The 17,423-nt window shown below is 46.0% G+C and overlaps 2 protein-coding genes across 2 annotated transcripts; both read right to left on the bottom strand.

Moving 5' to 3' along the window:
* Nucleotides 1-1,657: 1,657 nt before the first annotated feature.
* LOC130599988 (olfactory receptor 2D2-like) lies at nt 1,658-3,318 on the bottom strand. The gene has a single exon (XM_057410876.1). It carries the CDS (start codon nt 3,194-3,196, stop codon nt 2,255-2,257), a length of 942 nt encoding a protein of 313 aa, XP_057266859.1. The 5' UTR covers nt 3,197-3,318; the 3' UTR covers nt 1,658-2,254.
* Nucleotides 3,319-15,959: 12,641 nt separating this feature from the next.
* Nucleotides 15,960-16,922, bottom strand: LOC130599987 (olfactory receptor 1019-like). The gene has a single exon (XM_057410874.1). The coding sequence runs from the start codon at nt 16,920-16,922 to the stop codon at nt 15,960-15,962; it is 963 nt and encodes a 320-aa protein (XP_057266857.1).
* Nucleotides 16,923-17,423: the final 501 nt, after the last annotated feature.

Below are 17,423 nucleotides of genomic sequence, written 5' to 3'. Positions count from 1 at the left end.
TATGCTTTTACAGATAGCACTGTCTATGGAGGAGATCACCTCAGAGACTTCAGCCCCAAGGCAGCAGAAACGACCTGAGAAACACCAGCACAGTTAGCATCCCCAAAATCAGTAGTTTTGGGAAGGGAAAACCTTTAATTTGTGATGGCAATTGGTTTAATGACTTCGCTGATGTTGGAGTACAGGCCTGCTGAGAGGCTTGCAGTGGGTCATCCTGTAACTTTTGCCTTCTCCTACTGCTAGACAAGGCCTCTTATTTAGTCTCGTTATGGATACCATGCTCTATCTTTACATATGCCTGCTCTAGTTTTCCTGACACCTTCCTCTGGTGCTTCTGGTGATAGTTATTTGACAGGGAGAAGGGACAAGAGACAAAGTTGAAGGGTATTTCTTACAGCAGAACAGTTTGGACCACAAAATTAAAAGGGAAAGACAAGATTTTGGCTTTAAAGATGCTCTGTCTCCTTTGGCTTGTCGTGGTTTAAACCCAGTCAGCCATACCTCTAGGAATGCCTTTTTGGCTAGTTTGTGTCAGGTGTCCTGTCAAAAACACAGCGCTGCACCAGCTACTAAGGAGAAAAAAATGCTACTGCTGAACCCAGACAGGCTGTATGCCTTAAATGTCACAGGGACTTGTTCTTGCTTTCTTTTCAAGCATTGGTTTATTTAGACTTTGAAGTCCATTGGAAAAGGACTTTCTGTGGGCTTCTCTAGGCTTGAATTATTCCATAACATTATTCCATATTTTCCATATTCAATTATTCTGTAACAGTAGTCATCAATATATGTCTACGTAAGAAGGTTGATCAGGCTTTGGAGAGGCCTTCTCCCTCTGGAGTCAGTGGGGGATTCAGACATGAAATTAGAATTCCAGTGGCATCCAACAGCATGCAGATTTGGGGTGTAATGTCCCTGAGTAACAAATAAACCCACACAACAGAAAGGAGGATGCCCAGTGGTTCATGACTGAGAAAGCTAGGGGTTGGGGAGAAAACCCACCTGTGCTATATCAGTGTGAGTACAAAGCACATCTTTAAAAAGGTTCGTTTAATTGTCAGAGGAAGTTCAGGAGGTCAGAAAAAACTCTGCATCTAGCCTGGGTTACCTAAAACCTAAGGTTCTGCCTCTGAGCTACACAAAGGAAAAGCCTTCTCTGATACTCATGTCTGATTGTGCCCTACTGAAATCAGAGTCCATGAGGACCCAGAGCTGGACTGAAATGCAGCAGGCATTAGAAGGGGCAGAAAACAATTATCAAGGGAGCAAAGCAGGTTATGGGTCATGTGAGTATTGGGGCTGTTCAGCCTGGAGAAGGGAAGCTGCATGGAGACCTCAGAGCAGCTTCCAGTGTCTGAAGGGGGCTATTAAGACGCAGGAGAGGGACTCTTCTTCAGGGACTGCAGTGACAGGACAAGGGGTGATGGGTTCAAACTGAAACAGGGGAAGTTCAGGTTGGATATAAGGAAGAAGTTCTTTACTGTGAGGGTGCTGAGGCGCTGGCACAGGGTGCCCAGAGAAGCTGTGGCTGCCCCATCCCTGGCAGTGTTCAAGGCCAGGCTGGACAGAGCCTTGGGTGACACGGTCTAGTGTGAAGTGTCCCTGCCCATGGCAAGGGGTTGGAACTGGATGATCTTAAGGTCCTTTCCAACCCAAGCCATTCTATGATTCTACGTAGCAGGGATAAGAAAATGCTCAGAGCACAATGGGATCAATATTAGTTGTAGACAGCTGCACCCTTTATTGGAGAAGATGGCAGTTTTGTTTGCTAACCAACAAAACAGATACTGAGAGATCTCCAGGTTTGCAGAGAAATCACAGTAGCAGCTCATGTTTGCAACATAGCTTAAATGTTTGCACGCTCCAAAGATAATTAGAAAACCCTTCAGATGCAAAATACATTTTAAACTTTACATAAAGCTCTTAATTTTTCTCACAGTTCTCTAACTCTTCTTTCTTCTTTTCTTCTTTCTTGTCACGATGGTATTGGCATTTCCCACTTGTATTTTAAATGAACTGCCAGTGAGGCAGGCTAAAGCCACAGTGTCTTGATATTGTCTCTGGCTTTAAGGCCAAATCCCAAATGTTGTTTAGAAAGTTATGTGTATGCAAGGTCTTTTTGTTTAGGTGTTGTTGAATTTAGCACATTTATTATTTCATCTCAGTCTGGGACAATTGCAGGTAGAGAAATAATGACATTTGAACATTGCTTCAACTCAGAGAGCTCAATGCAATACCACCAATCCCTGAAAAGCCTTTAAATAGAGAGGGATTTGGGTCTATTCATTGCCCTTCTCAGGGCACGCTTCATGTCCTTGTTCCTGAGGCTGTAGATGAGGGGGTTCAGCATTGGGGTTACAATGGTGTAAAACACTGCAACCACTTTGCCTCTATCCTGTGGAGACCTTGACTTGGGATTCATGTACATGCAGATGGCTGTCCCATAGAATATGGTTACCGCTATCAGGTGGCATCCACAGGTGGAAAAGGCCTTAGATTTCACATGTGCAGACTGCATCTTCAAGATGGTGGAAAGGAGGTAGGAGTAGGAGATGATGATCAGAAGAAAGGGGATGCAGGCAATGAGGATGCTGAAGATGAAGATGACCAACTCCAGGAGGGCAGTGTCAGCACAGGCCAAGGCCAGCACTGCTGGCACTTCACAGAAGTAATGGTTCAAGGTGTGAGGTCCACAGAAGGGTAGATGCAAAGCGAGGCTGTTGACTACCATGGAGCTCAGCAGGCTGCTGGCCCAGGAAGCCATGACCATGTGAATGCAAGCCTTCCGGTTCATGACAGTGTTGTAGAGCAAGGGGTGACATATTGCCATATATCGATCATAGGCCATGACCCCAAGCAGGAAACACTCTGTCATGCCAAAAGCCAGAGAGAAATACATTTGAGCAGCACATCTAGAGAAGGAGATGGTCCCCTTCTTGGTCAAGAGGTTCACCAACATCTGGGGAATGTTGCTGGAGACGTAGCAGATGTCTAAGAAGGACAGGTTGGCAAGGAAAAAGTACATGGGTGACTGCAGCTGGCAATCAGCTCTGATCACTGCAATGACCATGATGTTACCAACAATTGTGAGCAGATAAAATAACAGAAACACTAGGAAAAGAACAGTCTGTGTCCCTGGCTGGGAGGAGAGGCCTTGTAAGATGAACTCTGTCACTACGCTTTGGTTTTCCTTGGCCATTATTATTCTAGTGGTTTTAACTGTCAAGATAAGAAATAGTAACAAAGTCAACTCAAATCTTTCGCAAGATAAGAGTAACGAGGTTTGAAGGGGAGAGAATGTGGAAAACAAGGTACAAGACACAACGTACCAGCTATTTTATATGTCACGGTGACCAGAAAAACGAGAACACGTTGAGAAAGTTTTCTCACGGTACAGTTAGCTGAACCCCTGTTCATGTTGGTTGCAGTCTAAGGACACAGATTTAACAGAAGAAGCCTAATTTATACACATTTTAATGCCCAACAAAGTTATTATGCTCTTTAGAAATCAAAACTCAATGTTAGATCAAAAAATTATGTGTTAAAATCCCAGTTCTTACTATCCTTTCTTAATATGGGAAGAAACATGGAATAGACTTCTAGAGTGAAACAGTCCTTCAGAGAGTCTCATCATGACACACATCTTCTCTTTTGGACAAATATCCATACAGCTGTATCCTTTTCCTGCAATAAAGCCAAAATTCATCATACAGACCACATCTAGCAAACTAAAGATGTCCAACCACCTTAATGGGTATTTAGGATCTTCTGGCATTCTCATCACTATTGCTTCTAATGTTCATATTTTGTCTTTACGCTGTACTTTCTAGGATGTTTTAAGGCTTTACATGAAAGTTTCTGAGTAATATATGGTCACATTTGTTGGATCCTAAATCTTTGTGAAGTAAAAGGCGAGTACCAGATGGCCTGCATTAGTAATGCTGTGGAAGACACTCTTAAATGTCACTCAGTATGCTGCATGGTATCTGAGACATCTGAAGGCAGCCGTCATGTTCGATGCAGGGATGCTGCAGGGGTTGTCCTCCTCTGGAATCAGAATTGGATAAATGACAGGTCACACTAGAATGTCTCAAGTGGCACCCGACTGTTACAGCTGAACAAATTACTTGGATGCCTAGTTGATACAGTCAGCGGACTCTGAAGGGTGATTCAGATCACCAGCTAGTTGGTGGTAACTTCATCTCAGCTTCTCAGCTGTTTCTGAGAACCTGAGCAGCCTTCTGGACTTAACCCTGGCACCTGATTTATTCCTCACTCATGACGGAGATTTAGATGTATGGTTTACAGATACACGCTTATGTGTAGGTGCCTAAATCTGACGCCTTAAGCTGAAACTGAATCCTATCCCGTGTTTTTAAGACAAAGTAGAGTCTCACAACCTGAATGAGCAATAATGCTGTCAAGCAAAAGTATTGCAAAACGAAGCGTCTTTCCAAAACAGAAACTATTCTGGAAGGGAGGTTAAGAAATAATCCTAAAAAGCTCAATTCAAGGAGGCACTTTGCATCAGCCCAAAGCTACTGTCTCAGGTAGGAGAGATAGCTGAGCTATCACCCCAGTCCATACAATCGGATAACTCTGTCTGCACTGCAGCCCAGACTGCTCAGCACCCATCTCCTGGTCAGTCACAGCAGGCACGTCCCTCCTGTCCTGAAAGGAAGGATTAAGGTACCAAAGCATTGGTGCCTCTTGTCAATTCAGGCACTGTTGATATCCAAGATATCTGTATGGTACCAGCAGGTAGGATAAAAGCTGCAAAAGACTTGCATCAAGCAGCTTTTCACTGGCACCTGTGCAAATGTGGCAACGGCTGACACGGAAACACCTACATTTCAGAGAGATGGGCCTGATCCCTGATGTCTAATGAGATTAATTGAATTCTCATTCAAGACACGATCTTGCTAGACTAGGTGGACTCTATCAGTTATGATGCCTACAGCAAGAACCTGAATAATATGAAATCCAGCATCCTGCTTAAAATGGATGTAGAACTTGAGAGAAGTCTTTCATTTGAGCAGATACATACACAACCATTTTAAAGGCTGTGCCAGCATAAAAAGCTACACTGAATTTCTGATTCTGTTCAGGCATGTATAACACACGTAACTACACTGCTTAGGCAAAGAACAATGAAATTTTGCCTTCTGTAAACCAGTCATGGTAATGTTTCTGATGAATATCGTACTGCATGAAACAACATGCTTCAGGATCTGAAAACTGCAGGCCTCTGGGAAGGAGAAGGGAAATTCAATATAAATAGTATAAATAACTAGAGTAGGATTTTATATAGGGTTTAGTTTAAAAATACTTTGGAGTATCTAGGACAAAGAGGCATCTAGAGGCACCATCCAAGACATGAAAAGTTCTATGGACTTGAGATCTGTGCTTCCAGATCACTTACCTACTTCTGAAAATCCTCTCCTATTTTTGATGTTAGTAGATAGTGCAAGCTCTGAACTTTACATCTTTCGATCTCAAAGCAATTTGAAGGTTGAGGGTTCTATAGGTTTTATAGGTGGGAAAAAGACAAAAATAAGCTAAGGACTTTGCTCAAGGTTGAAAGAGGATTCTTAGAGAAAACATTATCACAGCTTCTCTATCAGCAGGACGAACGTATCTTGGACCTAAGTGAATTCTCATATAGATCAAAATACCTTGAAATCATCCTGACTCGTCTTTGTTCAGGATTTGTAAATTAAAGAATGTTTTTTCTGTACCTGCAAACGTCCTTCTGCAAGAAGGCTGAAACTCATCCAATAATGGGAATACTGACAGCAGAATCCACAAAAGAGTATTGCAGACACCCTCCCCAGTCTCAAGCAATGATAGATGTTTGTAGATAAAGAAACGAATGTGGAGCGCCTTGGTCCTTCGCGACGATTTAACTCACTCAAAGCGATAGCACAGTAGTGGAAGAACTGAAATTACATTTCAGATATTCCCTTTTGAGACACCCTAACTAATTTTAAAGGCCAAAGGGAAGTAGTCCCAGAGGTAACATTGCAATTACTTCTAATAAGCACAAGCCCAAGTATAGTTTAAAGTCACAAACAATTATAGTCGTATTAAAAGTTGTTAAAATTGCCCGTTCTCTGTTCAAGACTTGCTGCAGTGGGTGTTATGCTTCAAATCTCAAGAGACAAAATATTTTAGTAGATTTGTGGAGTTTTAAGAGGGTTGTCTAAACATGGAATTTTACCCAGTCACTCCTGTTTTGTGCCAAATGACTTCTGTGAGGGTGAAGCACACCAGCGCTCTGATTTTGGTCTGAAGATATCAGGAAAGGCAGAATCTGATACATCTCATTAGGTGGAATCCTCCCCAGACGTCCTGAAGTTAGTTATCTAGATCTAAGCTACTCACGTTCTGTGTAGTTAACTGGTAAATAGCCATTTTCAGAGCACAAGCGAAACACTTCCTCCACATTCAGCACAGAAGAATCAGCATTTCTAGAGAGTGACTGATCTCTCTGTTGGGAAGAAGGAGGAGAAATACCTGTATTGGTCAACTGACTTGGCAAGGGCCGGTGGGGTGAGAAGGTAGTGCTGGAACGGGAAGGCTAGACAGTTTCCCCTAGCACCAGGTATTCAGCAAATATAGAATCATAGAATAATTAGACTTTGAAAGGACCTTAAGATCATCTAGTTCCAACCTGCCTGCCATGGGCAGGGACACCTCACGCTAAATCATATCACCCAAGGCGTCGGCCAACCTGGTCTTGAACACTGCCAGGGATGGAGCATTCACAACCTCCCTGGGCAACCTATTCCAGTGCCTCACCACCCTCACAGGAAAGAATTTCCTCCTTATATCCAATCTAAACTTCCCCTGTTTAAGTTTTAACCCGTTACCCCTTGTCCTTTCACTACAGTCCCTAATGAAGAGTCCCGCCCCAGCATCCCTATAGGCCCCCTTCAGATACTGGAAGGCTGCTATGAGGTCTCCACGCAGCCTTCTCTTCTCCAGGCTGAACAGCCCCAACTTTCTCAGCCTGTCTCCATACGGGAGGTGCTCCAGTCCCCTGATCATCCTTGTGGCCCTTCTCTGGACTTGTTCCAACAGTTCCATGTCCTTTTTATGTTGAGGACACCAGAACTGCACACAATACTCCAGGTGAGGTCTCACAAGAGCAGAGTAGAGGGGCAGGATCACCTCCTTCGACCTGCTGGACACGCTCCTTTTGATGCAGCCCAGGATACGGTTGGCTTTCTGGGCTGCAAGCGCACACTGAAGCCGGCTCATGTTCATTTTCTCATCAACCAACACCCCCAAGTCCTTCTCCGCAGGGCTGCTCTGAATCTCTTCTCTGCCCAACCTGTAGCTGTGCCTGGGATTGCTCCCACCCAGCTGCAGGACCTTGCACTTGGCATGGTTAAACTTCATGAGGTTGGCATCAGCCCACCTCACAAGCGTGTCGAGGTCCCTCTGGATGGCATTCCTTCCCTCCAGGGTATCAACCGAACCACACAGCTCGGTGTCATCGGCAAACTTGCTGAGGGCGCACTCAATCCCACTGTCCATGTCAGCGACGAAGATGTTGAACAAGACCAATCCCAACACCGATCCCTGAGGGACACCACTCGTTACTGGTCTCCAGCCGGACATGGAGCCATTGACCACAACTCTTTGTGCGTGGCCATCCAGCCAGTTCTTCATCCACTGAGTGGTCCATCCATCAAATTGATGTCTCTCCAATTTAGAGACAAGGATGTCATGTGGGACTGTGTTGAACGCTTTACCCAAGTCCAGGTAGATGATATCAACTGCTCTACCCCTGTCCATCAGTTCTGTAGCCCCATCATAGAAGGCCACCAAATTGGTCAGGCAGGATTTCCCCTTAGTGAAGCCATGCTGGCTGTCACCAAGCACCTTGTTGATTTTCATGTGCCTTAGCATGGCATCCAGGAGAATCTGCTCCAAGATTTTGCCAGGCACAGAGGTGAGACTTACTGCTCTGTAATTCCCTGGATCATCCATTTTACCCTTCTTGAAAATGGGGGTTATATTTCCCTTTTTCCAGTCATCGGGAACTTCACCTGACTGCCATGATTTCTCAAATATGATGGCCAGCGGCTTCGCAACTTCATTCGCCAGCTCCTTCAGGACCCACGGATGGATCTCATCAGGACCTATGGACTTGTGCACGTTCAGATTTTTAAGACTGCCTCGAACCAGTTCCTCTCCTACAATGGGCGCAGGGTCTTCATTCTCACAGTCCCTGCATCTGCCTTCTAAGACTTGGGTGGTTTGGTCAGAGCCTTTGCCAGTGAAGACCGAGGCAAAGAAGTCATTCAGAACCTCAGCCTTCTCCAAACCCTGTGTAGCCAATTCTCCCAAGAGCTTCCTGAAGGGGCCTATATTCTCTCTAGTCTGTTTTCTATTTGCTATGTGCTTGTAGAATCCCTTCCTGTTATCTTTAATACCTGTAGCTAAGTTTAATTCTAACTGGGCCTTAGCTTTCCTAACCTGGTCCCTAGCTTCCCGGACAACATCCCTGTACTCTTCCCATGCCACCTGTCCTTGCTTCCACTTATTATAAGCCCCTTTTTTCATTTGAATTTTTCTCAGGAGCTCCTTATCCATCCAAGGAGGTCTCCCGGTCCTCCTGCTGCACTTCCTCCTGGTTGGGATGCAACACCCCTGAGCTTGTAGCAGGTGATCCTTGAATATCAACCAACAGTCTTGGTCCCCCCTGCCCTCTAGGGCTGTATCCCATGGAACCTTACTAAGCAGGTTCCTGAAGAGGCCAAAGTCTGCTCTTCTGAAGTCCAGGGCAGTGAGCTTGCTGCACGCTCTTCTCACTGTCCTGAGGATCTCAAATTCGAGCATCTCATGATTGCTGCATCCAAGGCTGCCCTGGAGCGTCACATTTCCAACCAGCCCTTCCCTGTTGGTGAGCACGAGGTCAAGCATGGCACCTCTCCGTGTCGGCTCCTCTATTACTTGCAGAAGGAAGTTGTCTTCTACACAATCGAGGAACCTCCTGGATTGCTTGTGCCGGGCCGTACCGCCCTTCCAACAGATGTCAGGGTGGTTGAAGTCCCCCATGAGAACAAGGGCCTGCGAGCGTGAGGCTTTTCCTGTCTTTCTATGGAGTGCTTCATCCGCAGGTTCTCCTTGATCAGGCGGTCTGTAACAGATCCCCGCAGTAATGTCTCCCATAGCTATATTCCCTTTAACCCTGACCCACAAACTCTCTGTGGACTGCTCACCTGTCCCCAGACAGAGTTCCATACTCTCCAGCCCATCTGTAACATAAAGGGCAACCCCCCCTCCCCGCCTGCCAGGCCTGTCTTTTCTAAAGAGCCTGTAACCTTCCATTCCAACACTCCAGTAGTAGGAGCCATCCCACCATGTTTCTGCGATGCCTATTATATCATATCCCCGTAGACGTGCTCACATCTCTAATTCCTCTTGTTTCTTCCCCATGCTACAGGCAGTTGTATAGAGGCATCTGAGCCGAGCTCCAAATGAAGCCGGCTCATTGGCTGGAGTGGCTGGGATATCTCTACATTGCTCCAAGCTTTTATTATAGGTGCTGGCAACTGACTGGGTGTGTTGGGATGGAATGATGCCCCCCTCCATATAGAAAACTTCAGCTGTCTGAACTGCAGAAATTTGGGCTCCGTGACTGGGTTTATCTCACGATGTGAGGACGGAGGCATGGACGCAGAGGTAGAGTGCAAGCTGGATCGTTTATTGAACAGATTACACGATATTTATATGCTTCCAAACAATTAGCCAAGCACATCTGTGTTTGCCTTGCGGTTACATCAGGTGAAAGGCCTATCTGATTTTCCTATCGACATCCTCTTTCCAGTTCCGACGTCCTTGTTCCTTGCCAGTTCCAACATCTTCCAAGTACTAGTCAGGGAAGGGTCACTCTTAATTGCCAGCTGTAGCTTCTCCTTCCCATGGTCTCTGACAGTTTCAATACATTCCGCACCCCACAGTTCCCCCTTCTTGTTTTTGCAATGCAAAAATTCAGTGTTGCTAAAGCTTGAGCGCTAGCTACTCCGGGAGCTAAAAATGAAGCAGCTGTTGTTTCACCTGGGTTCCAAAAATTTACTTTGTCATCTCAGCTCGGTTGAAAGGCGCGCGTTTACCTTCAAGAATGCAATCCTTGTTTATTCATTATCATGGTATTACTGGGGATGAACATGCCTAGGGTCCCTACTGCACACAGGCCATCCTTTATATGGGATAGCACCCTTTGCCAGGCCTGATCTTGTGGCAACTGAGGCATGGACTCTGTTTCTGGCTACAAACAAAATCCCTTATTGAGTGAGCTTACAGGTTTTTACAGTATTCTGCTTAGCGGTTAGTAGCGGTTAGTTCTTTTGGTACTTTTCCATCACAAAACAATCTTATTGCTCACGCACTCTTTCAGCCAATCACATTACTGTCCACTCGCCTTTGCTTGAATAATTATTTCTAAACATAGTTCTCTGCTATCACTACTCATTACAATCTCACTTCCACTTCCCCTTGACTACACATTCTTCATCTTGTCTTAGGCATCCTCCTGTTTCCAAATTTACAGTCCTCGGAAATTATCTCGATGCTCTTTCTTCGGTTCCAGCCGATGTTCTTTCTCCAGTTCTTTCTCCGTTTCTTCCCGACTTGTCCTGTTCACTTCTCCCAAGGTTTGTGGCTGATAGGAGTCCAGATGTCCGGGCTCTCGTCCAGGTCTACTGGCACAGCTTCTTGGGCAGCATTCCCCTCATCTCCCCCTTCTTTACAAACTAACAAAACATTGTTAATAGATTTAGTGAACAAACGATTTATACAAGCAATTAAACAAGGAACTGTGATTAAAATATATAAAAAGATTTTTACACAGGCTACTGCGATTTTAATAATATCTTTCAACCATGCACTGATGCCGTATTCTGACAACAAACTTTCTAGCCAATTCCAGCTACTCTCGTTCATGCAACACATCTCATCAAAGTCTTTACAGCCACGTCCTTGAGCTAATAGCAAAACATCTATGGCAGCTCTATTTTGAAGGGTAGCGTGTTTGACTGAATCGTTGTCTGTTAACAGACCATTACTGCGGGTGAAAAACCTCCGGGGCAGAGGCTGGGTTTCTTCCCGCCTCTCACCGGGAGGAGTGGACCCCGCGCGGCCCCGCAGCGCGCATCTTGGCGGGCGCAGCGCGTACCCGCGCCTGCCGGAGCACACAAAGGCGAGGGGCGGGCGAGTATCACAGCCCTCTGCCCGCGGGCAGGCAATGGGGGGAGCCCGCCGGGCGAGTGAATGAGGTCGCGGCAACGGGGAGGTGTAGGCGGCGCGCCCGTGCTCCGCAGCTCCTCGTCCCACCGCTGCCACCAGGCGCAGCCCCTCGGTCGGAGGGGAGCCCCCGCCGCAGCCTCCGCTCGGCTCCCGCGGGAGCGCTGTTTTCCTCCCCGCCGTCCAGCCCGCGGTTCACCTCGTGCCGGACGGGATGTGGAGCATTCAGGTTGTGGGGCAGGTTCACAGCACCTTGATTTTCCGCTTCTGTTTTAATGTTTTTCCACATATCGTGCGGGTCAGGGGGGTAGAGGTGGGGTTCTCTGTCAGGGTCGATTTGTCCGGGATCAAAAGGGTCATCTTTGCCTGGCTCATTTGCTGTTGCAGCCTGCCGGCGGGTATCTCCCCACACATCGGTAAGCGCGGGAGGGTGTGTGAGCACCGGCCAAGCTCGTGTCTCGTGACAGCCAATGCCAGGATCAGGCGGGGGTAGATCTGGCTCAGTTTCTGGGTCTACTGTTCTTTTATCTCTCGTGCCCAGTAACACTACAAAGAGGCAGCTCTGTCAGCCAGCCATGATTTTCTTTGCCAGAGCTGGAACAACCTGAACCAGGAAGGATCTCAATACACTCATCCACTTTGTGATACTCTTTCTTTTTTGCAGCTGCTGAGGTGAGCAGCTGGAGAGAGGACGCCTTCACCACTGGAGCGGGGGCAGATCAGCGTCCAGCAGCCTCAGCTCAGAGCGGCAAAGAGCCACCGAGGCGGCCTCGAGTCCTCGCCGGGCCTTGCCCAGGAGCCGGCAGCTCAGCTGAGGCGAGCAGGGACTCACAGGGGGCGGAGCCAGGAGGGGCGGCACCAGCCCTGAGGGGGTAAAAACCTGGCGCAGGGAGCGCGGCGGACAGAGGGGGTCGAGGCAGTTTGCGCGGGAAGGCGAGCGGGACGGTGAGCCCTCGCCTCACGACCAGGGCCCCGCTCTGCCTGCCCAGCGCAGGCACCCAGACGGAACCGATGAGAGCGGAGGCTGCAGTGTGTGGAGAGTTCCTGCACTGGTGTTGTGAGGGGAGGGTGCGCAATGGGCAGGGCTGCACCCGGTGCTCCCTGGTGGAGGCCCTCCTGCAGCAGGTGCCTGAGCTGTGGGACGCTGTTAATAGACTGCGAGATGCCAGGGAAGCTGAGAGGAAGCAGGACTGCTTGCTCCAGGCCCAAGCGGTGCAGCGGCCTCCTGGGGCTTATCCATAAGTGTGATAAACACGTAAATGGATTGGCTTTTGCAAATCATAGGTGTGGTTATGTGGCTATAACTGTACCAGTTTACAAAAGCAGAAACAAAGCTTGCTAAGGACACAAGATTAGACAAGTTAAAAAGGGCCAGAACTCTTGAGCAAAATGGAGTCACATAGTGAAAGAATTTGTAAAGGTAAAAGAAAAGGGGGGCGGAGCTTTTTATAAGGAAAGCTAGTGCCTGGAAAACATAAAGGACTTTTTAGCTTCACTTAGGTTGTAGAAGGAGAACAATGTTTATGTTGTAAGTCTGTGGGATGTAGTGGCTGCGCTAAACATGAGTTAATTGTTTCAGACTTGTCTTCCAAAGTATCTTCAGTTTTAAAGAAAAATGTTTGTGTTGTGTCGTGCCCAGTAGCACTGGAAAGAGGCAACTCTATCAGCCAGCTGTGATTTTCTTTGCCAGGGCTGGAAAAATCTTAACCAGGAAGGATCTTAATACACTCATCCAGTTTCTGATAACTCTTTCTCTGAACATCTACTTTTGGCTGCTGTCAGAAATCGATACCAATGGGCTGACCCAGCTCTCACCACAGAGCTACTCTCATATTCCTGGAAGTGGGGCTGCCCTGTTGGAAGGGGAGGATGGGAGCACAGACAGCTCTTATCATTGAACAGCCAGCTGAAACAGGCACAAAATTGTTGGCAAGCTCTGTTTGGTGATCTTTTTTTTTATCTTGCTGCTTCAGAAGAGCCGCCAGCCTTTCCCTGCCGTTGCTCATTCACATCTCGACACATAAAGTCTTGTCTGACGTGCTCTCTTGCAGCAGGATGCTTGGAATTCCGTAAAGGTATCCCTGTGAATGAATCAAGCAGGGGGAGTCCAAATACAGTGAAGAAAAACATCCTGTATCAATGAAATCCCCATACTAATCATTATCTGTGCATTTGCACTTCGTATTTGCCACTGAAAATCAGACTTCACCTATTTACGTATCTGGCTAATCTCGTATTATTAATGGGGGATGAAAATGAATCATTTTCATGTATCTATTCCTAAAGAGAAATGATCTTGGGAATTCTTAAGGTGCCTTCAAAAGATTATTTCATATGCCTGTTACTCTTGAACTTCAACTGAAATCTTGACAAAGACTGACTTTTACTGCTTACTATAACCATATAGACCAGTTGTAGATGACTTAATATGCCTCCTGAGCCACTCCAGCAGTCACTGCTGTAATTCTTGTCTCATATAAATGTCCTGTATTCTTACAAAGTGTATGTTAGCCAAAATGTAGAACCAGTGCCCAAGAATATGCACTGGTTCTTATATGCACTGGTATTAAGTTGTTTTTTCACTTCTCCATATTTGCTGTGAAGAAGGTGTTTCTTACACGGAAATAAGTTTTCTTAAGCAAAATTCAATTATATTATTAATGTGTGCTTTTTTACTGCTTGCAATGCCATCAGGGCAGATTTTCCTCTCTGTCTTTTGCATTGTGCTGTCAGATGTGAAAGTGTGCGCTTGCAGCCCAGAAAGCCAATTTATATCATAGAATCATAGAACAGGTTGGAAAGGACCTTTAGATCATGCAGTTGCAACCCCCCTGCCATGGGGGGTTTGAGCATAGTTGTGCTTCTGCTCCCTGGCTGTATCCTGGACCAAGAGCACAGCTTTGTCTCCAACCCTGCTCATGGCCTACCTCCATTTGCTCCTGATGGTATAGTGTGGATGGACTCTTCTAAACTTCGTTGGACTCTGAAAGTAAACACCGCTTGCTCTGTCCAACCCAGGTATTAAATATCCCTGCATTTCTCCAGTATTAAATCCCCTTACTTTTTCTTCACAAACTTCTTGGTTTTCAGACTGGACTCTGATGTTCTTCTCCATCTCTCCTTGAAGCTATTTTCTTTCTGTTCCCAACCTATGGCATACACTAGAAGTTCTCATCCTACTGGGTGTGTGCATTTTCTGTTGTCTCTGAATTGCCACATGGATACAAGATTTGCATTCAGTTTGATGTCTCAGCTAACTGTGGTGAAACAATTGCACTGCTCATACCTGGCATTTAGTTGCATCTCTTCCCCAAAGAATTTCTAAGCTTTAAACCCCAGATGTTGTCGTAAATGCATAGCTCACCATTGTGAATACAATTCAATAGCAGGATGGGACAGCTGTGATGGTCAAGCGTGGAACTTGGCCAGATAAACTGACCAGCAGCCTGCTCAGTGGCCACTGGCCCCTTTTAGTGCATCTTTTCTTGCTCTTCCCTCATCAGCCATGATACCTCAGTTTCACCACCATTGTGTCCTCCCAAATAAATGACCCTCTCTGATCACTTTCCCATGTTCATTCCAGTTTTGCCACATTCACACCTTATCTGGGGATGATGACTTTTGAAGTTTCTTCCAACCCCAACTTTTCTATGATTTTGCTATTCCTGATACCCAGGTAAACTAGACCCATGGTGTTTCTGGAACCTTGGTACTGCTGTCCTCATTAAGGTCTGCTTCCCAGGGATGTCCAATGCTTCCCCTTCAACCATCTCTGAAGTTTGAACCACTGTTCCTACACAGCTAAGATACATGTCCCTAATTTTGTGAATCTAACAAGAAATGGTCAACTCATTTACTTCTCCCTCTTTGACAATCTTCATTATCAAAGGGTGAAACATTTATTACCTAAGGTAACTCTTCCCAAGTGTGGCACATAGGAAGAGCTTCCCCATGAGTATTTTGAGACAAAAGCTTTCCTTTTCTCTGCTGCTCCTAAGGGCTTCGGCTGGTGTGGTGTGGTCTAGCATTGGTTCTGTTAATGAATAAGTATTTGTGTGTGGTGACCCATCACCTTAGATGACATTTTCTATTCAAATCCGCAACTGGGACTTGCAATTTTTTTTGTTTGTCTCTTAAAAATAGATGGGTTTTCTGTATCAGCAAAGGGTTCTATAAACATGTCACCTAGAATTGATTGCATTGAGCTGTGTGTGATTGCTGAACCTTATCTGGGGAATGCACATAGGTAGCATTAATTTATTTGATCTTAAACCAGCACTGCTCATTCGTAAAGTTAAACCTGGCTTCTGCACTGCCAATTGGAGATGTTCCTGGTTTCAAATGCATTAGCCCAGATTTATTCTTAGCAAACATTCATGAGGACTTGGATCTCCTCTTTGCCCCATCATTCCCTCTTGAAGGTCTAGCAGAAGAACTAAATAATGTGAGGGATGCTTCTTAATCTTAAAAGTACAGTTCCTTATGGACTGACACAAAGAGCAGCAAGTCTTTAAGCTAGGGGGTGGCATGTGGGGCAGGAGTGCAAGTAGGGCTTTGAGTATAATTAGTGAGTTTAAGGGTAAAATCAGACAGTATAGCTACATCCTGACAGAGGAGAAAGAAAGAAGTGGTTCACTGTGTCTTGTAGCAACATTTACAAGCACTTGAGTCCTAGTGATTGAAACTCAAGGATTTCCAAGTTTATTTTATGACACCTCATTGCCAGTTTGATCTCTAAAGGAAACTAGAACTTTTTTTAGGAGTCTCTTGAGAGCACCCCTCACCTCCATGTTCCTGAGGCTGTAGATGAGGGGGTTCAGCATGGGAATCACCATGGTATAGACAACAGACACCGCTTTGTCCTGGTTCAGGGAGTAGGTAGAACTGGGGCGGAGGTACATGAAGATCATAGTCCCATAGAAAACTGAGACTGATGTCAAATGTGAGGCACAGGTGGAGAAAGCTTTGTGCCTGCCCTTTGAGGAGCGCATCCTCAGGACAGTGGTAAGGATATAACCATAAGAGACAGCAATGAATGCTAAAGTGCTGAGTGCAACAAGAGTAGCAATGGTAAAAAGGACATGTTCATTGACAGTAGTGCTGGAGCAGGAAAGTTTCAGGAGCGGAGGGATGTCGCAGAAGAAATGATTGATGACATTAGGGCCACAGAAGCGTGCACTGAACACTGATCTGACAAGCACCATTTGACTCACAGAAGCTATTAAGTAGGATCCCACAGCGAGTTGCACACAAACCTTCTGAGACATGGTGGCCATGTAGAGCAGAGGGTTACAAATGGCCACGTACCGGTCATAGGCCATTGCAGCCAGCAGGTAACACTCAGCGATGATGCAGAATCCACAGAAGTACATCTGGGCTGCACACCCAGGCACAGAGATAGCCTTCCTTTCTTCAAAGAAGCTCACCAGCATTTTGGGAGCAACTGCTGAGGAATTACCTAGGTCCACCAGAGAGAGATGGCAGAGGAAGAAGTACATGGGGGTGCGGAGTCGAGAGTCAAGTCTGATTAAAGCAATCATGCTGAGATTCCCCACCAGTGAGGTGACACAGATCAGAAGGAACAGCACAAACAGAATGACCTGCAGCTCCCAGATATCTGTGATTCCCAAGAGAATGAACTCAGCAGTTGCATTGTTTCTTCTGACCATCGCCTGAATGAACCCAAGTCTTTAGGAGGGGAGAAAAAGCAAAGAACTCAAGTAAGTTATGGAATAAATAAGTCATAATGATACTGGGAATGTCAGGTAGGGATGCAATAGAAGAAAATGGGATGCTGCTTTATTTTAACAGAACCCTAGCTGCCTGTTACTATGCAAGAACTGAATGCTTAATTCTCTTGAGAAGCTTGCTGTTACCCATTTAACACCTCCGTAATGACACTCTCAAAGAAGGATTACTTTTGTTCCATTGCTAAGATTGACTAACAAGTTTCTCCTCTTTCCTGGAATAATCTGATCTCTTTGAGCTTTTTCTGCTTAGTTCTGTCGTTCAACTGTCCTCAAATGCTTATCTATGTGCGTGGTGCCTGGGAGGAATAATAGGATGATTCTAGTTATCTGCTCTCTTGTTCTTCCATAGTGAAGCTCTCAGCTTCTAAGAATGTTACTTAAGTTGGCCAGTGCAATTCTGAGAAGTCCCCATAGGAAGAT

This window comes from Pezoporus wallicus, unplaced genomic scaffold (assembly GCF_028554395.1).
Source record: "Pezoporus wallicus isolate ANWC-B61680 ecotype Strahan unplaced genomic scaffold, APGP_CSIRO_Pwel_v1 contig_6595, whole genome shotgun sequence".
Taxonomy (NCBI): Eukaryota; Metazoa; Chordata; class Aves; order Psittaciformes; family Psittacidae; genus Pezoporus; species Pezoporus wallicus.
This window is presented reverse-complemented; position numbering and strand designations above follow the sequence as displayed.